Genomic DNA, 22328 nt, shown 5'->3' on the forward strand with positions numbered 1-22328 from the left:
TTGCAGCTGCACTGTTTATTAGAATAAATACAGTATGTTAATATTTATTCAAAAATTTATAGTCACATATAAGGGGAACCCAAAAAAACTGGAATTTATTTATTAAAAAATTATGTATTTATTTTCACATGTTCAAACTTTAGTTACCTTAAACGTACTCTGATACAATGCACTTATCAAGACATTTTTCCACTGCTCAAAAATATGTTTGAATTCATCAATTTTGATACCTTTTAGTGTCTCTGCCATTTTTTTTTTGTTTCAACTCATCCACATCAGAAAATCTTTTCCTCTGAGAACTTTTTCATCTGAGAAAACAAAAAAAAATGTTACATGGGACAAGATTGGGTAACAGAAAGAATGAAGAACAAGGGTCATACTGGTTTTGGCCAAAATTGGTCAAACAGAGCAGTATGGGCAGAATTGTTGTCATGGTAGAAAACCCAGTCAGCTGTTTGCCATAACTCAAGATTATTCTGCAAATCTTGATGCAACCTTCTCAAAACTTCCAGATAAAAACACTGGTTAATCATTTGACTTGAAGGAACAAATTCCAAATACATAATCCTTCTCACATCAAAGAAACAGATAGAAAAACACATTGAAAAAAATCTAAAAAAAGTTCACTGTTGCAAAGCATAACCTCTCACAACAATGCCATCTGGTATACAGAAGAGAATTCCAGTTTTTTTTGTCCCCCCTCATACTGACAGATTTTCATTAAAAAAAAAGGGCATTTTTGTACTGTGATCAATGCTCATAAAGTTGTGTATTTGTGACATCATTTTAACATCGCAATTAATTATAAATAAATTCAATTATCAAAATATTTATATTGTGAGAACCCTTTAAAGTGTTTATTTTCAAAGAAAAAGTCCTATTGTAAAAACTTAATTAGAAAAATCATAACTGCTGTTTGAACAGACCATATGAAATCAATCACATATGATCAATTTGACACAAGTATTTTTTTAACTTGTTATAGAGCAGAAACATTCTTATATGATGAGCAAATTTTGAAATGCTTACAAAAAATTTAAGATTGTTACAGTGTTCATTTTGTTCAAAACTGGCAAATAAAAATTCTTTGATTACTTTTCATTTTTCCTAAAATTCTTATACTTCTGATAAGTAGCACTGAGTTCAGCGTTAACGTAGATTCTTCTTTTTATTGCAAGTACTTTCGACGAAAAATTACGATCATCGTCTTCAGGCGAATGTGGAAAGAACAAATTTGAAAGAGGCACGTGCCGAACGTTCCAAACCGATAACGGAAGATTTTCGTTGGCGAATTTTTAAAAAATAATGTATTCTTTTAGCGTTCGGTAACTTCGCCAGTTCGAAAGAGATTTTAAAACGGCATGATTGACGGTGCATGCGCTGAAAAGCACACACGCTACGTGTGCGCTTGTCGGCGTGTTTGAGTGTTTATGCGCTTGTAAAGAGTGACCCAAATTTCGGGTAAGTCCAGAGTGGGGATGTTGCATGCCTCTGCTGTTATTGTGAGGATCGCTTCCCAGATGAATATTATTTTTCTATTGTTGGAGCTCACGTTAACGCTGAACTCAGTGCTACTTATCAGAAGTATATGCAACTTTGGCGTGAGTTAACTTTTATTATTTCTAAAATTCTTATCTTTATGCATGAATTTCCTTGATAATTCTTGATTTTCTAATATTATTTTAATTTCGTGATTTTCTTCCCAAGAATTTTCCTGACTAGACATACTGATAATTCTCCATTGAATAACATTACAATGTATGAAACTTGAATCAAGCATTCATCATCTACAGCAATCAAAACTCATCTCTCAATTAACATTTTATCTATTATTGTACACAGAAAAATTGCATTTTATTTAATAAATTCAAATTCTTTGATATATTTGAATTATTTATACAAAGTACAAATGAAAATTTATAAAATGAATATATTTTCAATTTTTATTTTTTTAGTTGATTTTCATGAATAATCAAGAAAAACATCTTTATGGATGAATTTATTTTAGAAAAATAAAAAAAACTTATAACAAAAGAAATCTAACCATTATATTGATTCAGAGCAGTGGTTCCCAACCTTCTTTTGACCAGGGACCACTTTGATTTCATTGTTGTTAGCAGGGACCACAAGGTTTAAGAAAAATAAACTTTAATCAAAACTTTTAATATAAGTAATCGTTAAACTCAAGACTTTTGCTTTAACAGTACCATTATAATAGAAAACATAACATTTTAGTAAAAATTAAATTCAGTTTGTATCAATATGGAAATAATAATTTAAAATAAATAAAAGTTTTAAATCTTTTGCGGACCATATTTTAGCTCTTGCAGACCACTGGTGGTCCACGGACCACTGGTTGGGAACCGCTGATTTAGAGTAATAATTACTGAACAGAAATTTGAATTTCCAGTTAAAGTTATTCTATACTCAGTTTCAAACACTTTCATTCGTAAATCTGAACAGCAATTCTACGAGCTATCTGCTCTGTTGACAATTGAAGTCTATCTTTCCAAACATGAGATTTCAGATAGAATAATTGACATGACAATGTACTTAGGCATTAGACAAATATTATAAGTTTTAAATCTTTTAATCTATTTTGGACACTGTTTTTCCAGATATTTCTAAATTATGTAATCACTAAATTTACCAATAGATGGCAAAATATTATGTTTAATATCAATTACCAAATTAATTAATTAATGAATGAATAATTTGATATTATATTTATCTAGTAACTTTTCACAATTTATTAAATATTTAATATTTACGTGCATTCATTGACCTGAAAATGTAACTATACTTTCTACATAGTTATAGAATAATTTTGTAATAATTTTATAACTGTAGAATGATTTGCAATTATGTCTGAATGCTTTTTGCTAAAAATATTTATTTGTTTACAGACAAATAAATAAGCATTTTTAATAAATACAAGTAAAATTGCTAAAAGACTACCGATTTTAAAAAACTTGCAAGATATTTGAAAAATATAAAATATTTATAAATATTAATTCTATTATTAATCAATGACATGGATCCACAGTATCTTTAATATTAATTCCAATAATATTAGGAGACAACTACTATTTTATAATTTAATATAAAGTAACATAAACAAAATTGAAATAAGAGAGAGAAATATCATGCTGGACAATAAGAGACTGAAATAAATGAATAAATATAAACAGGAGAGTTGGATAATGAATCATGGACCTCCTTTGATATAAAACTAAATAAACAAAACCAAATCTGTTTTTTTATTAAATATATTAAATTATAACTAATTGAAATCTAAAGATGGAAATAGAGAGTAAAAAAAAATAATAATAATATTAAAGCATATTAGTGGATATTGAACAGTAACTAAGAAAATAAGACTAAATGTTTTTAACATGTGATATTTTAGAAAGATGAGCAGAATCAGAGTGACAAACAAAGAGGTATTTAAAAATTTAAAACAAAAAGATGTATGACAGTGAGAATAACGAAAAGAAAAACAGTACTTTTGCAAGACAGATTGTTCATGGGTCATTAAGACAGCTTTTGAAAACAATTTTTTATGGAAAGATGAAAAAACGATAAGAAATGACAGTGAGCTCATCAAAGTGAAAAGACATCAAAAAATGAGTGAAAGAAAGATGAAGTAACAGTGTTCATCATCTGAACTCTGAAAAAAACTTCTATAATAATAGAAAGTTAATTAACATGAAAAACAAATCAAATAGATGATTCTTTACAAATCGAACACCCATAGCAATTGGATAAATTTCATTTTCAAAATATTGTATATAAAATAAATACAAAACAGAAATAACAATAAACATACATCTCTCGATAATACTCATAAAAAAGTTCTTAAGATATAACTGTTTCCAAAAATTTTTAATTATTTATTAAATATATTTCATTCTCTAAGATCAGATTACATTAGAAATGTAAATAAGTAATGAAAATTATTTCAAATATTTATGTACTTAGCAAAATAAATGATTGTGATTATAAAATTATTATATCATCTTCCAATATTTTATAGAAATGTTAAATTAACTAAAATTTTAATCATAAAAAAAATGCAGAGGTTACAACAAAATATTTTAAAAATAAAATAAATAATTAACATCAATATTAATCATTTTCATATATGTTTGTTTTTAAAATATTAAGTAATATTTTATTTTCTTAGTATGAATATATTTGTTAATAAAATAACTTGTAGTGTACAATTTATATTAAAATGATGAAAAGTATTAATAAAATTTTAAAAGTTAAAAGTAATCTAAAAAATTTGCATAATTTTATTATATTTAAGATCAGTATATCAAGTTTATACAATTCTTCTAACAAATCATAATACATTTTATATCATTTATGTTAATTGATAACAAGAAAGCTAACACTTGGAATTTATAGTTATTATAATTTCAACAAGTTATGTATTCAACAGAATTAGCTAAATATGCTAAATATCTACATAAAAAAGAATTTGTCCCAAACAAACAATTGTGAAATTATGAAAATAACATAGAAAGCCGGGAACTAAATTTTTATTTGAATATATATATTTCAAGGATTTTAATTTCAATAAAATTGTAATAAGTCTTTATTTCCTCAACTTTAAATAAGAAATGCTTCATAAAAATTACCTATTTTTATTATTACTTTGAGCAAGTTTGTTAAAATATACATTGAAATAATTTTGAAAATTAGATTCAAATTACTGTGATTCTATTTTTAAATATCCTGATAAAGTAACAAATAATTTATAATGAATGCACTTGGAAATCTTATCAGATGATTATATTTTGACTAAAATATAATAATAGACTAATTCAATATTTTCATGTGAAAATAAAATATACAATACAAAATCTCTATACATCATTTATTTATTATTAGATTACTTTCCAAATATCAAAAAATATTTATATATATATATATAAACATTGACATGTACTAGTGACAGATAAAACAGCAGACTTTATCATAATAAATGAAACTGATACAAGCTGAATCATTTAGCTACTTTGTTGACTTTGTGAATATGTCCTTTAAAAGTTTATTATATTATACAAACTTTGTAGAGCTCAAAAGAGAAAAAAATTTATTAAAATTATATTAAAAATTTACATTTCCAAGTCTTAAAATTAGAAACTTACATTTATAATATTTATTTCTTTAAATACTAATTTTATTGTATGACTTACTTTTAATGAAACTCCATTTAAAAAAACAAACTAAAAGTACTGTATAACTTAGAGAAATAATATCAGTTCTTACTTTTGACTTAAAGACATTGTGAAAGGAATGTTTATAAAAAATTAAATTTTTCGGTTGCCAAAATTAAGTGTTGGATAAGGGCAAAATAAAATTATTGCAAAAATTAAAGACAAAGAATTTAAGAAAAGTTCAAAATATTTTGTCCGTACAGATTAAAAGATCTTGCGACTCATCATTTACATTATAGAAATAAACAGCTTTTCAGAAAAATAAAAATTACATTAATTTCCTTAACATTTTTCTAATTATATATTTCGTCATTAGAAGCATAGACTTTCCAATTAATAAAATTCTATCGTCTTTCAAAATTCATAATAATACCAATAAAATAACCTATAAATTTTAAATCCAACATAAAAATCAAATCTTTATATATGAAATTTCAATTCCATAACACTTTTACATGGGAAAAAAATTAAAAACAGTAAACATTAAATAGTTTATACTTTCTGGTATATTAAAAATAATTAAACTGTAAAAATAGCTTTTGAAATTAATACTATTGTACTATTTAAATTGTATACTATAAAAAAACACTGGATAGTTGACATATAAATTTTAATTTAAAAAATTCAAATATAAATTAAAATTAATTAAAATAACTCAGCAAAACATAAAACAGTTGCTGACCTCAAAATAACAAACTACATATTCTAATTACTATTATTTTTTAATTTACTTAATTAGGCAAATTATTTTTAAATAAAAACACATTAAAAATCTATCTAAAGCTTTTATGTTTGGCTTAGATAAAGATGGAGACAGGTTCAATTAAAAATGAATAAAATTACACAGAGCAATAAACTAAAAATAATTAAATAGAAATATCAATACTTTATAAAGTGAAACTAATTAAATATAAAATGTAGCTTATTCATTATAAACATAAAATGTTTTTAACATAAATCACTGAATGAATCAATGATATGTAATATATTATTTCATTTTATTGCTTTATATTATTTTGAAAGTTTCAATTTGTATTAATTTTCAAACTAAAAATGAATGTACAAATAATAAAAGTTTCAAAGATAAGTTTACGTCATTAGTTTGCGACAACTGTCAACGGGTATTTAAGAAGTTAAACGAACATAAATTTTGGTCACGTATAATTCTTTTCCTATGAAAATCAAAAATATTCAATATTAAATACTGTAAAAAATTTTCTTTGTGTTTCTGAATATGACAATTAATTTTGTATATAATATGATACAAAATAATAAGATCTAATATTTAAAAATATACTGCTGAAGTTTTTTCATTTCTAGATTTGAAGTTAATTTTTTATCTAATTTTTCAAAGAGTTGTTTATATAAAAATTGTTTAATTATTTCATTGAAACTGATTTGAGGTCATTTTTTTTTAAATAACTAGAATACCAATTGGAAAGAACCAGATTAAAATAAGACTATGATTTTGAAATACTTCAACATTTTTATCATTATATGGGATATTATTAATCTGTTTATTAAATAAATTTGCAGTTAAAATTATTAGGTTACTATTAAAAAAATTATTCGACATAACTCATTTTGAAATAATAAATTTAAACCTGTCAGTGTTCTAACATAACTAATTTTTAATGATAATATATAAAAGTACTTTTTAGACATTAAAAGAAAATTAATAAAATTTTCCCAACTTTTTAAAATTATATACTATATATATATATATATGAAATTTCCCATCTAAGTATTTTTCCTATCAAACTGAAAATATATTTTCAAAATTTTTATCCTATGTAAATTATATAAATCAATCTTAATTTTTATAATTACAAACTTCTTTTATTTTAATAATCTAATTTTTTGTACAATATTATTCCCTGATACAAAACAATGTCTGTGGCTTAATTTCTATAACATTTGCTATTGTTACACAATTGTAATTCTGCAATTGTATGCATTATTTGATTTTACATATTGTGCCGAAATCTAGTTAATCATACTGTAAACAGAATTTAACCATTCTAGTAGTTTAATACTAAAATTAATATAAACAAACATACATGATTGTTATATTACATCACACATTTTTTATAGTTTCATTTATTATTCCCCATTTTGAACATTACATAAAGTAAACTGTACTTAAATACTTTTATAACCGATCACATATCTTTTTTTTAAATAAAAGAATATACCTATTAATAAGTTAATTATCTGAAACTAATTATCGTTTAGAAATGAGAAACTAGGAACTTGTTATCAGAGCAAGTAAAACTGTAAGAAGTATTTAATACATAAATTATTTTACATGTATAATTTGTTTTATGATCATTATCAATCTTGATTAGAATTCCTAAAAAGTTAACAGTTTAAAAACAGCTGGCTTGCTTTGCTTAGCATTGAGACTGGCACTATAAATAAAAATGGCAATTCTCGATTAAAGGAAGAAAATTAAATAAAATACGGTGTAAAAATCTCGTTTATATTTTGAATTTTTTTAAAGTTATATATATATATATATTGTAAACAGAAAAATATAATGTAATAAAATATTGAAAACACGTAAGATTATGGGAAAAGAAATTAATCAATTACAAGCGTGATTGTTTATCACGTGTTTGAAATGGATTATTTATGTTAACGAAGATCCAAATTAGAGAACGATGGTGTAATTATCAAGAGCAGAAAAATTGAGGAAAACAAATTCTTCTCTGGCCAGATCTAATTGATTATACATTGAGAACGAAGCAAATGTTTAATAAGTGGACGGAAAACATAGGAGATTGTCAAAACCCGTTGGATATGGGCAAATAATGAGAGATCGGAAGGAGAAATGCTTATAAATACAAATGGTAAGTTGAAAGTGTATCTTGTTAAATTCCGCAATCATGTCGGAAACCGAAGATCCAGAAAGAAATCATACAATCAACTTACCATTTTCACACCTGACTGTTGTCGCCGACAATCTTACCGATAAAACCGCGATTCGTGTCAATATTAACTTTCGATTAAATATTAAAAATCTTTAAATTAATAAAAACCTCGCGAAAAATAACACAAACTTGTCAACTGATGGGCCTGGATACTACAAGCGTAGAACACACTCTTATTGGTCGCCAGTCACGTGATGGCGTTTCCGAGTCGTCATTGGTTGGATTTTGTCGGCACGTGCCGATTCCCGGCTGTGTCCGCACGTCCTTGACGACGACCTTTATAAAATGACATTTTATTATACTATTTCTTGGCTATTTTCGTTATATTAAAAATCTTAACGTGTTTTTGATAATAAAATTACGTTTAGAGTTAACTTAACGATTTAAATATCCTTTGTAAATATTAAAGATGGCGCCACTTAATACCATGTTTTAGAATTTATGTCTCGGTTTTATTATTGTTTTTCTTCTCCTCCTCCATACGTTTATTTTCGATCTTTTAAAACTCGTCCTCCTGTATTTCTTAAAACGTTTAACGTTTAATAAATGTACGATTTTATTCAATGTTTTGGTCGAGAAGTTTCTTTGACGGCGAATTTCTGTTCTGCTCAGTTGGCATGGTGCCAATAACGCAGCTACAAACGGCTGTAGGAAAAGAAATAATAAAAATAAAAACCAGCACTTTTCGCTCTTCCACCACCATACACCAATAAGGAACTGTCGCAATGTCAAATATTGTAAATAACAAGCGTTTTCTCGGTAACGTTACCAATGGCTACGAACCACTTCGTGATTGACACAATTATATTTAACAGAAAACACCGTAAACCGAACGATTTTCCTCTTTCTGATTCTATCCTTTAACATTCAAAAGCCCAGTCTACGTGTTTACTAACTCCGTTACTTCTGATCTGACCTAATTAAATTATCATGCTGCTGTTACATATGTCAACTCTATATACTTTTATTGATCTGTTTTGTTATCAATGCGATGGTGACCAGTTTTATTTTTAGTTTCCAATTGTTAACTGCCAGTAAGAGGTGCAGTGAACCTGATACTTGTAGTTTTATACGTTCTTCCCCGGCCAACCGAATAAATCTGGAGTAAACATAATTGAATGAGTTGTTATGTAATGGATGGATTAATATTTACAAAAAAATAATAATAATAATAATTCTAAGTTGTTTGTTATTTTATTTTCCAATAAAGAAAAGATAGAAATAAGGTATTAATGAATTGAAATGAAGAAATTTTAAATTTATGATGTAAATGTTTATAACATTTTTATCCTTCCTTATTCGATAAAATAATTAATTTATTTATTATTAGTTTTTAATTATTTTTAAGTATTTAACACAAAAATGAATAAAATTTCTTCATTAAATTTTGAAATATTCTGTCATGAATCATGTGTATTTTGTTATAAATAATATATATATTATTGAGTCTAATAAGATACATCCATTAAACAAAGATTTAGAAAGAGAAATCAATTTTTTTGTATTTTTCTATTTATATTTCAGAATTTTCTGATTTAATAATGCATAAATTTTTAAAACTACATTACTATTTAAAATTGATTTTAAATACTTTTTAGTATTCGGTAATTTTGAGAGTATTTTTCTAATTATTATTTTTATTACGTAAAATTTAAAACATATATTTAAAAGATTATTTAATAAATAATTGTATAAAATTTATGTGATTAGGAGAAAATTAATTTAATGTATAAATTTAATAAACAAATTTAATTAATAATTTTTTCTTATTATATACATAAAATTTAGATCAGTGCCTTGTATAATGCTTTTTCTTATACATAACCGTACAAAAAGTAATTTTAATTATATTCGTTAATTGAAAAAGTGAACGTTTATCTTGAAATATAATTTCGAAAACAATTTCATAATTCAATTCTTTAACTATGAATGTATAATCTAATTTACAACTCTTCTGTACAATTGTCCATGTTGTATTTACACCTTGTAATAAATAGTGGCGACTCTAAAATAGCTGTTCTTTGAAGCATATTTATAAATAACTATGCATTGATACTTTTAATTAACCTTAAATTTAAGAATTATTAACTAAAATTTACTTTACTAATTTTCTATTGACAAATAATTTTCATGACAACTAATTTCAATTTTGAATAAATTGAAGTAAGATTTTATACAACATAATCACATTATTATTAAAATTAATCTAATCCTTCTGTAATGATATACTAATTACAAAAATATTTTGTAAGAACATTTACAATTTTTATTATCAAAATCCCAAGGGTTTATTCTTTCTTACAGCATGGCAAACATTCATAAATAGAAATTTTCTATAGATACATGGAATACTTGTTCCAAATGTGGAAAATGATAATGGACTTAAATATGTTTATATTCATCAAATCCATTTGATGGTCATTTGAATTGATTTACCAACTTGGCTGTCTTATAATCGGCACGCAACTGAACAAAACTTAACAAAACTGCACGATCGAGGCCCACCTGAAATAAGGAAACACGATTGAAAATCATCATATAAGAGTGTATAAGTTTTTATATTAATTTTCCTCATATTTACCAATTGATCTCCTGTGCATACTTGCTTCAAATAATCTGGAACCACTATTAATAAATTACATAGAGCATACAAGGTATCAAATAGAGAGTTCAACAAAGGCACACGGAATTCCTTGGCACATTTCCTGTATTCATTGACATCACAGATAACAACCATTGCACCTAGAAATATTTGTGTAAAGTGAATTTTTATGTCCATAAAATAATATTAAATAAGAAACTAATATTTCTTACCAACAGAACTGTACTGAAACTGCTGAAGGTGTTCATATATAACTCTATGAAACCTTGTACCTAACTCAGTTAATAATGCCTCCACATTTTTACCATCCAAAGAATCTCTTATTTTTTCAACATTTTGATTGATAAATTTGACCACTTTTACACATGCCTGTAATTTATGACAGATATTTAAAAATAATAACAAAATATATATTTAATTTCATTAAAAATAAATACTTCAGAAGTTTTAATTTATTTTTAATTATTTTCTATAAAAATACTTTCAATAATAAAACAACCATAACATGTTTTGATTAGTTTTTCCTCAATACTAAGACACTTCTATTTTTGTATCTTAAATAAGGAAAAATTTCCTTTGAAATAATAATTAAAATGTCTCGTAGTTATTATGTATTAAAGTTTTAAACATGTTATTTAGAAAACAAATTTTTAAAATTTAATAAGCACAAACTACGAATTTTCAGATAAAAATAAGAAATCTTCATGTATAATTCATTATCACCATAATATTTCAGAAACGGTTATCATTTTATCAGTTGCAAAATATTTTAAATAAGTATGATAAATTATAGCAAGTCCTCACTTATCATCATTGATAGGTTCTTGGAAACTGCGACGTTAAGTGAAATGATGTATAACGAAACCAATTTTGCCTTAGGCTAACTGATGTAAACAAGATATAATTCAGTTATTATTATTCTAATTGAATCATGTTTGTAACCTCCAGCATTTATTTTCCACCTCTTAGGATCAATTTTACTGTTTATAAAGAAAATTCAACAACAATAATTGTAAATGATTACAAATTATTTGTATCTTTCCTTGATGATGTTATAACAAAATGACATTAAGTGAGGTCTTGCTGTAATTTCAAAATTTCACAAAAAACGTATATATTTCTTTAAAATTTAAATTTTTACGTTCAATTTATTATTATTAAAATTATATTTTTATTTTGTTTTTAAATTATTGTTTCTGTAATGAATAAAATATTTCATAAATATAAATATTGCACTAATGATTATGAAAGTTTTAATACTGAAAACTTAATTATTACTTCAATTCATTGGTTCTCACACTCCACATGAATTATGATACTCAAAATATCTTATGAAATCATAACTAATGCATTAGTTGTTTAAATCTTGAACTCATTTCAAATAACATTTTCTAATTAATTTTCTTGGCATTTTATGCATTATAAATGTATGCAATAAAATTATTGTGTTACTAATTGAAACTAATTAATTGTTTAAACAATTTTCTCTTATACTTATTAAATATCTAATTTTAATATTTAAATTATTAAAACAAAAAAAATCCATGTTTTTCTGTACAAAAAGTTCAAAATATGCATATACTTATAATTCTCTCTGAATATCTCTACAAAACATTTGATTATATTCTTCCCAATATGAACTACGGGTATTTAAAAAACTACAGTGTCCTATAGAATTCTCCCCAGTTTCAGATCATACTAACTAAACTTATTATCTGATTTTGACAATGTTTTACATCCACATTCTCTAACTCAATACTTTTCTATACAAAGATAACAATCAATAATGGTCCATTATTGATTGTTGTTTTGATAAAGAATGGCAGAATCCATATAGCAAAAAGCAAAATATGTAATTTTGCATGTAAAGTTTGGAAGCATCATAGCAGTGTAACAATAATTTAAGCATTTTATGGATAAAAAGTTACACCCACCAATAAGAGCACTCATTCTTAGTATCAATATTTTAAAGAATGGCAATGGAAAGAAACCATTACCTGAGGAGAAAGTTTTTCAGTGAGGTGATGCAACAAAGCCTTGGTAAAACCATGCACAGATTATCTCTAGGCACTGGTATCTTCCATCTGACATGTCAAAGGATTTGAGAAAATACCTCCCCGTATCCATATTATATTCAACAAGCACAACTCTGCATAAAGTTTATTACATTGTGCATCAAGAATTTTGTCATATACAGTAATTGTAAATTGTCTAGAAAACAACCCCTTGTACCTACACTGGTGGTTGTTTACAGATGAGACAACTTTTCATGTCACTAGAAGAGTTAACACCAGTAACAATATCATCTGGGATGCAAAGAATCTCCACACCATACATTGTCTTTTGGGCTGGCAGCCCAAAACACAATATATGGTATAGAGTTATGAAATCATCTTATCAGTCCATGTTTTTGCTGAAGAAACAGGACAATGGGAATCGTATTAAACATGCTACAGAATTGTGTTGCCTCAGTTGCAGGAAGAGAATGTAATTTTCCAATAGAATGGAGTTCATCATTTGTGATTTTCTTGATCAGATGTTTAATGATGACTGGTTTAGAGGACTTGGCAATTCCATAGCATGTCCATAAAACTCTCCAGATCTGATACTACCAAATTCTTTCTGTAGGGGGCATCTAAAGGGCTTTGTATATGGCAATGGACCTATAGACATCCATGACCTAAAGAGAAAAATTCAAGACAGTGGCTACTGTTACACCAGAAATGCTTGCAAACACATAGCTCTTACTGAGAAAACAGCACTTTCTATGTATCATCAGGAATATCATACACACAAAAACGTAAGTAAAAAAGTATTGAGCTAGAAAACTGGATAGTAAATTTATAAATTATTAAAATTTGAAAGCAGAGACTAGTCTATGCGACACTATATAAGATAGCCTTAAATTTCTTACTAAAAACAAAATTATAAATATTTTCAATAAATAAATGTTAATTATTTCTTTTTACTCTTTCTGCCCTATGAGCACTAAAAGGCCTTTTTCTCAAACCCATCATGAGTTTGGTCAGGCTGACTAAGGGCCTGACAAAACTTATTTTTTCAATGAGTGTAAAATATGTTAAAAATTATACAACGTAACTAATGGAGTGTTTCTGCCACTAATGCTGATTCATTGATCCATATCAAATCTGTTGGGTGGTGAGGGACAGGACCCAACATACCCAGGACACACCACCCCCTGGAAACTTTCTAGAATTTTCAACCAGACCAGATTCAGTCTCAGGTCCCCATAGCGGTAGGCTGATAACATTCACTCAGCCAGCCAGCAATGTTAAATATTTTGATTCTTTTTTAAACATAAGTAATATAATACATTAAATTACATACGATACCAGTATCATAATTTAGATATTATTCTTATCGTTTTCTCTCTCTCTATTTTTTATTTACAGAATTTATAACTTCTATTAAGAAACAAAGTAAAACTAAACGTGACGTTTTAATTCTAAATACAGTCAAACCTGTTTTTATGCCGTGGATAGGGACCGCATAAAAAAAACACATTAAAAAAAACGCACGAAACTTCACGAGTGGCTATAAAAAATAGTTTTTGCAGCACAATTAAAAACATATTTTTTTTATGCGGTGAATAGGGACCGCATAAAAAAGTCTCACATAGAAAATAACTTGTTTTAAATCGTAGTCTTAGTTTCTAAGGAAATTACCTTCCTCTTCGCTTTGTTTTTGCCCTTATTCATTTTCAGGGATTATGTGTAAACATAAAATAAAAATCCTAAAATTTTATATCTAAATAGAAAAAATAATACAGTATTGTACATTTACCTTCAATTTACACTTTGAAATGAATCTTATCTTAATGGTCCAGGAATGTGAAAGCACTTTGAAGGTTTAATTAACGTAATTAAAACAGACGTAGAATTTATTGACAACAGATGTCAGCACTTGACTGCATCGTCTTGTCTATCGTCTGTTTACATATTTTTGTCCAGGTGGTGTTTTGTTGACTTAAAAAATAAATTATTTCATTTTTCGCATATTCATGCAATAATATTACTATAATAGGTTTATTCAGCTATAATAAGTCAACGTGAGACATGACAAAACGCACGAGACTAGTCGCCAACTATACCGCACAAATAAAAAAAAATCGCACAAAAAAAGACCGCATAAAAACAGGTTTGACTGTATGATTTTCAAAAATTTAAAATAACCTCATAATTTAGAGCATTCTAAAGTATTTATAAATTTCTTAAAAACTATTTCTTTAGACCAGCACTACTCAAGTAATTTGTAGCAGGATCTGAACATATGCTCACAATTATCAAACTGATGGAGAAAGAAGAAGAGTCATTGGTTGTGCTACTGTCTGTACACAAATATACAAAGTAAGGATATCATATACTGTGCTGTTTATTTATTAAGTCAAACTATTCTTCATCATTAATGAGAGAAATTGCACTTTCGTTAACTATTACTGTGAAATTTGGTGTATATGATGTCGTAATTTGGATGCAGTGTTCCAAATGACGTTGATCTTGTATTGTTCCTGTATTTGTATTTGATATAATTCATGTGAGAGAAAGCCAAACGAAAAACAGGACAAATTTGGAAACTTGCAATTGGCTAGCATTCTAAAACCACAGTCTGCCAGTTGAGTAAAGCTGCTTTAGACTATTATTCTTAAAGTCTATTTTTAAAGAAAGCACAACCAATTCATTTGGAATGTTCTTGATGTAATTTAATCAAGTTTCAGCCATTTATAAGTTACTTTATTAAATTTTTATAAAATATTTGTAGCATTTAATCACTTTTTTATATTTCTATATAAAAAATTGAGACTCCTTTGATATTAATATAATTTTAATATTAACCATTAATGATGTTAATTATAGTTAGGAAGTTGAGGTTCTCCCCTTTTTGTTATTTGCACAGGGATTGTTTCAAAGTATCACAGGATGGTTCTTATTAAGTTTACATTCATTTGGAAGGAGCATTAATTCCCTCTTTTTACCACTGAGCACTTTTTCCCTTTTTTGCACTAAATTGGGTATTTTGTTTATTTTTCTATTTCTATTTATAAATCTGTTATTAATTAAAAATTTAATAATTTTTAATAGATAAACTTTTTTCAATAGTTGATATTTAAATACCTTAAAAAGTTAATTAATTTAACAGCTCAATGCTAAAGAACTTTGAAATTGTCAATAAATTTCATTTGTAATTTAAACTTTAAATTTGATTCCAATATAAACAGTTAAATTCTAACTAATCTTGAATTTTCACTCATTTAACATTTGGAAATTGAAACTATTTTCAATTGGCTGACAAATTTCAACTGTAAACAATTTTAAAATTGAATTTCAAAAATTAATCCTTCCTTGCTGCGATTGGTTAGAAAAAAAATCAGTTGACTAACAGTGACTTTAAAAACAGTATAAATAGGCAGTTTCCATTTGGTATATACTTTCCAATTAAGTTTAGTGCCTTTTTTTTATCATATTGTAAGTGTTGTACATTTATATTTTTTAAGTACTATATTGGGGCAAATGTTAGTCAATGTTTTTTCTTAGATTTTTAAATCCTGAATTAATAAAGTTTGTAGGGTTTTTAGGAAATATAATAAAATAGCTTTATTTTAATATTACTGTATTAAGTACTGTAATTTGATGTAAAATTTTATGAATAAGAGAAAAGAATTATAACCAACAATAGTATTTTGAGATGTAAATTGTGTAATGTTACCATAAATTTGGATAAAAAGTATCTCTCTTCGCAGCTTAAACAACCATATTAAATATACAAAACAAAGTTCAACTGGAAAAGAAAGAAGAATGAAAACAAGAGAGAGTTTTATTTAGCATCATTAAATTCTGCAAAAGACAATGAAAGCAAGAAGAATGAATTTTCATATGAACTTGCTATAACTTAGTATAGTAAAGGATTGCTCTTAACAAATAAAATCATCCAGCATTCAAAAAATTTCTAAAAAAGTATACCAAGCACTCAATCCCTGACAAAAGCATAATAAGGAAAAGCTATGAAGCAACTTTAAAAAAATACAGGTAATAGTAGGAAACAATTTATTTCTTTTTTACTTTCTCGGCTGTTATAACAGATAAAAAGTATAGCAATCCAGCAAAAAATGACCCCCAGATTTTTACATTTTTGGGCTCAGGACACCTTGAAATGTCAAGAAATGCAAAAAACTTCAAGAGTAATTTCTGTATGTATGGATGGATGTTAGTGTGAATGTGTTGTGTAGGGGGACACAATTTTGTTCACCCTCTTTGAAGCTTATCTCCTGTGCTTTTTGTTGAAAATTTCTGAAATTTTGCAGGGAGGTTTGATTATTAGGGGGATTGATGCTATTAAATTTTGGTGGTTAAAGATCAAGGGGATGGGGAGATAATGGGGTCATGTGTATCTCCAGTAGGGTCAGACTTAATATGACTATTTTACTCATTATTAGCATTTACAATTATTTTATAAAACTCATCCCTACCCTCACAAAATTAAGCATTTTGCTGCTTTATAATAGTTTAAAATATATTTTATTAAAAAATGTTTTATAACAACAAATGGAACCACCAAAATTTTAAATGTTGCCAGAAAGTTGAGCAACTTGTTGCTGGTTTATTATTTGAGGAAACAATGAATGTACTAAGATAAGTGCTAAACATTCTCAACAGTCCATTAAGACTGGAACCAATACAACTCATACATCTCAGCTAATGAATCCAAATCTGAGATATGTCAATCGTCTTACTCATTGCCTTAACAGAGTATTTGAAGTAATTAGGACAGAATTTTCTTGGGCCAACAATTTCATTTTGAAAATGAAAAGGCTTTGATTAAATATCCTGAGAACATACATCCACATAAAGAGATGACTGGCTTGCCACTCCCAAAACCCCTTGTAATAACCAGTTGGAGCCTATGGATTCAAGTAGATTGTTTTTATGCTAAAAATTTCTCATCCATAGGAACATTCATTGATAAATGGGACAAAAAGTCTTCTGTAGCCTAAATAAAACTCAAGAGTCTGTTGAAACAAAAAGTCATGTTAAAGGAACATTACAATGTTCACTCCTACAAGTTCGTGTGCAGTTCAGTTTCTAAGCTCATGTAAAGCAGTCTATCTATAGAGAAGCAGTGGAGGACATTTAAACATGCCAAAAACCAGTTGGATGGATTTGCTTTAGAGAAACTCGAATAATCCCAGAGTAAAAATCTGGATATTCAAAATATAATTCCCAAATCTCTTCTGTCACAAAACCTCAAGTTTTCTAAATATGCTCCTCTCGCATCTGTTGATGAGATTATTTTTACAGTTCAAAGATTTACTTTCCTTATGCCTTCTGCAGCTGACTGTGGAAAATGTAAAATCATTGTTTTCAAGGGCAATGCTTTGCTGTTTGTAAACTATGAAACTAATGGAACAGATTCCAAAAGTGACTAATTCAAATTTTCCATCAAAATTTTCTTGAATTTTGTGTTCTATGTATATTTTTATGCACAACAAAATGATAGTTTTAGTTATGTTTTTTGGAGCACTTTTTAACACTGTTTTTTTACAAAAATCCATTTTTCAACCTTTTTTTTTCTTTTTTTAAAAACATAATTTGCACCTCAACTTCCCAAGTATAATGATAATATATTCAATATATGATATAAACTATAAATTTTTCTAGGAACTCACAGGTGTGGCCACTGCAAGTACTAAGTCTTCAGTTTCTGGTTTAAAATCTGTTTTTCGTTGTTCAGATTGTAGTAGAAATTTTACCCAACCAATAATAGCTGAAATCGACCTTTATAAAGAAAAATCATATTTTTAATTTCTTACAAAGTAATATAGTAACATAAGTTAATCAAAATTACCGTTCTAATCCATTATGCAATTTTAATTCCATTTGTTCTAAAAGTGCTTTTTTCCTTTGTAAACAATACCCATGTTTTGGAGTTGATCTAAAATAAAATACATATGATCAAATGCACAAATCAGGCTAAAATGTCTAGGAAATAATAAATATACTAATTGGATAGCTTCAAATAGCTTTAAAAAGATTAATAAAACTAAGTAATTTTCTAATGTAAGCAAACATTTTTGATTTTACAAATTCCCAAAATTCTGTAGAAAATAATCATCTTGTCTCACATAAGAATGTTTCTTCATCATTCTTAAAAATTTTATTTGCAATGCTTACATACTTTGATCTCTAAATTCACAATGAAACTAAAGAAAAAATGATAAAAATTTTTAATATATGTAGTAATTTAACAGATTAACAAAACTTACACAACAAGAGGAACTAATGTATCTGCAAACTGTTTTTCTAATAAATGACAGATAGCATTACACTGCCTCACTACATCAAAAAAATATATTTCTGGTGGACTTTTAGGTTCAGTTACAGGAATACCTATTGAAATATAATAAAAATATAATTTTCAAATGAAGAATATCGTATTAACAAATGGCATTTTAGAAAATTTATACAGTCTTCATTACTGAATAATTAAAACTCTCTTAAAAATTTGAATAATATTTAAAAATGGGTGAAAATGGCCAAGCCTGCAATTTTTAACATAACCTGAGGTAATTAATTCTGATGTTAATTTTAAAAGTTAACTGTTAAAACCATTGTCATTATTAAAAAGTTTTAAAATTTCTTGAGCATACTTATAAATGTATTGTTAAATGAATCATTCAGGCCTCTAGTTTTCATAATACACTTTATTATGAATTAGATAAAGATAAAACTGATAAATTACATTATTTAAATTATGAAACAGAAACTTTGACCCTACAGAATGCCACTCTTGATGGAAACATGAGATCATACATACAATTCAGTATGCCACCTGCCTGTAATTATGTGCTGACATTTTATGAATTTTTAAGTCTCGACATTCATCCGACTGTGTATTAATTTTATGTAAAAAATATAACAAATGATGTAATTTTTAAAATCGATATTATGTATAACTTTTCACAGAATAATTAAATTCATTATTTAATTAGAATTTTTTCAGCAGTGGCAAAAGCCATTATTGTAATATTCAATTGATATTTGACATCTATTTTTTTTGTATTTACTATTATTATATCCTCAATTTCCCTCTATTAATTATACATTAATAAATAATTATAACAATTATTTCAGACAAAACAAAATTAAAAAAAACAAATGTATTTTAAGAACATATATTAATAATGAACTTACACTGCACAGAATTTATTAAATTATTATAATGCATATGTATTAGTAAATTATCATCATAATATACATTGAATAATTTATATACATCACTAAATCTGTTAAAAATATAATAAATATATGATAGGCTTTATTGACACTCATTGACAAAAAGTTATGCACTATGAGAATTGAGAGGGGATCTGACATATTCATAACAGGCCATTCCCCAAAAAATTCTTGGAAGTTTTTACTCATCCAAATTCATTTCTGGGTTACCAGAGTGGTAGGCTGACACCTTAATCTCTCGGCCATCCAGCAGTCTGATTACTGCAAAATTCAGTATACAGCTATGTCTCAGACAGGTATATAAATGACTACAGTTGTGGTTGAAGAGTTTACAAGGTAATGCCACCAGTGCTTTAAATTGTTATTTCAATATCCTATAAAAACAAAAACTTGCAGAGACACACACCGTTCAGAATTTTCAATGTATTTGTTGTTTAGGTCTTCAAATGCCAGACATGTCTATAAAGATAACCAGAAAAAAAGTGCATGTAAAAAACACTCGCAAAAATTGCACACAGGAAAAATGCCTGCTGTCACATGCACGAACACAGGAAATTATTCACACCAAAAAAATGCCCACAGAAAAGTTCTTGTATTCACAATATTAAAAAGTAGTAAAATTACAAATCACAAAGTATCTAAAGTACTGTACATATGTACTCTATATAGTAGAAGTGCAAAGATGCAATATTCTTATTGACATAAGAATATATTTTTAAAGGAAATTATAATAAATTAGTAGCCCGGGACGCCCCCTAGTGGGCGTTGATTCCGTGGTATAAATAATAAATTCATTAATTTAAATAATAATTAGGGGTGCCACTAGTGACCATTTTTGGCATACCATGACAGAGACTGCCCAGTTTTTCAGTTTTATATAGTAGATTGAAAGTTGTGTGTGTGTGTTTCTCTTTGTGTGAGATGGTGATGTAATCATTCATTGTCAGTTGTTTTTTGATATAGTTCATTTGTCTCTGCTCTCCTTTCTCATTACGAATAAAACGTTTTATATTTAAATAACTATTGTTTTTATTATTAGGGTTAGATAGTCATTTGTTGTGATCACTAGGTGTACTAAGTATATTTGTTAAAATACAAGTAAAGAAAAATTGACTTATGAAATACTTATTTTAAACTGCAGATCTTGCATTAGCACACTAACATTAATGGATTTGTTTCTCTGTAACAGAGAAGCATGAACTGTTATAGACTGGCAGCATCATCTTTAGCAAAGAATCTTAGTTCTGTTTAGGAACAGACAACCACTGTGTTAAAAGAGCACCACTGTTGAGTGTACTTCAATTCTACCTCTACTGTTGAGTTGCACAATGACCTCACTCCTGGCATGCTGGTCTGGGGAGCGATCTCATATGACAGTCAGTCATCCCTAGCAGTAGCACTAGCACTAGAGATAGGGAGGCAGAGTGATACTATGTTAAAGAAATCTGCACTTTCACCTGTAGTCAGCTTTCATAGTTCAGCTGCAAACAGTCATTTTCCTGTGGGATAATACTTGGCCACATACAGTTAGGGCTTTCCATGGATATCTCCATCAACACTGCAAACCTTAGCCTGCACAGCCTCCAGATTTCTCATTTGTTGAGTATCTGAGAGAGCAGATGGAATGGGGTCATCTAAGATTGTGAGGGATCTGGACAGGCAGTTGCAACACTTGTGGCAAAACTGTCACAGGATGGCATAGGTGTCTATGCCTCCATACCTAACTCTGCTCTTTATGTGAATTAAAAAAAGTTCTAAATTTTTCCTTCAAGACAGATACTTTATCCATTAAATCAAGGTCTGTTAAATTGAGAGCCTACTGTACTTTAAAAATGATTGAACTTAACTAAAATCTTACAAAGTAAAGATAAATAAATTAACAAACAATTTAATAAAAATACAGAAAAGCAATAAGCAAACAAAAATAAAATAAATTTTAATGTTTTTATGAAACCAAAATGTTATATATATAATTTTTACATATTAAATGGCAATAAGAATACAATCTTTCATTTCTTTGAACATTATAAATAAATCTTTGTATTCTTGAAATATTACAAAAACTGTTTTGCACATAGGAACATGAATGAATAAAAAGCTTGAACTATTAAAATTATATATAATATAAATTGCTCAAAATCATCAGGAATAATCATTATTGATATTATACCTTGTAATCCAAGTTCTAGAGCATAGTCTATATGTTCGACACACAAACTCTGTAAAAGAATATTAAATATTTGGACAGCATTTCCAGGTAAATCTGAAGGTCGAGAAAGCTAAAATATAAATAAAATCATTAAACAGTTAATTTTTT

General features: G+C 27.0%; 2 protein-coding genes across 4 annotated transcripts in view; both read right to left on the reverse strand.

Moving 5' to 3' along the window:
* LOC136969517 (AT-rich interactive domain-containing protein 4A-like) overlaps positions 1-8334 on the reverse strand; it is a 77336-nt gene extending 69002 nt beyond the window's left edge. For all 3 annotated transcript variants that reach the window (XM_067263696.1, XM_067263697.1, XM_067263695.1), the window contains exon 1: positions 8163-8334. In XM_067263696.1, coding sequence (XP_067119797.1) covers positions 8163-8165 — 3 coding nt within the window. In that variant the 5' untranslated portion in view covers positions 8166-8334. The remainder of the gene's footprint in view (positions 1-8162) is intronic.
* A 2070-nt stretch (positions 8335-10404) lies between these two features.
* Positions 10405-22328, reverse strand: part of LOC136969554 (exocyst complex component 5-like) — a 37403-nt gene continuing 25479 nt past the window's right edge. Inside the window, 7 exon segments of the mRNA XM_067263766.1 lie at positions 10405-10666; positions 10743-10903; positions 10976-11132; positions 18445-18553; positions 18624-18710; positions 19042-19165; positions 22182-22290. Of these exon segments, the coding sequence (XP_067119867.1) occupies positions 10580-10666; positions 10743-10903; positions 10976-11132; positions 18445-18553; positions 18624-18710; positions 19042-19165; positions 22182-22290 (834 nt within the window). The 3' untranslated portion in view covers positions 10405-10579.

The sequence above is a fragment of the Centruroides vittatus genome, unplaced genomic scaffold (assembly GCF_030686945.1).
Source record: "Centruroides vittatus isolate TY-2023 unplaced genomic scaffold, ASM3068694v2 contig_18, whole genome shotgun sequence".
Lineage (NCBI taxonomy): Eukaryota > Metazoa > Arthropoda > Arachnida > Scorpiones > Buthidae > Centruroides > Centruroides vittatus.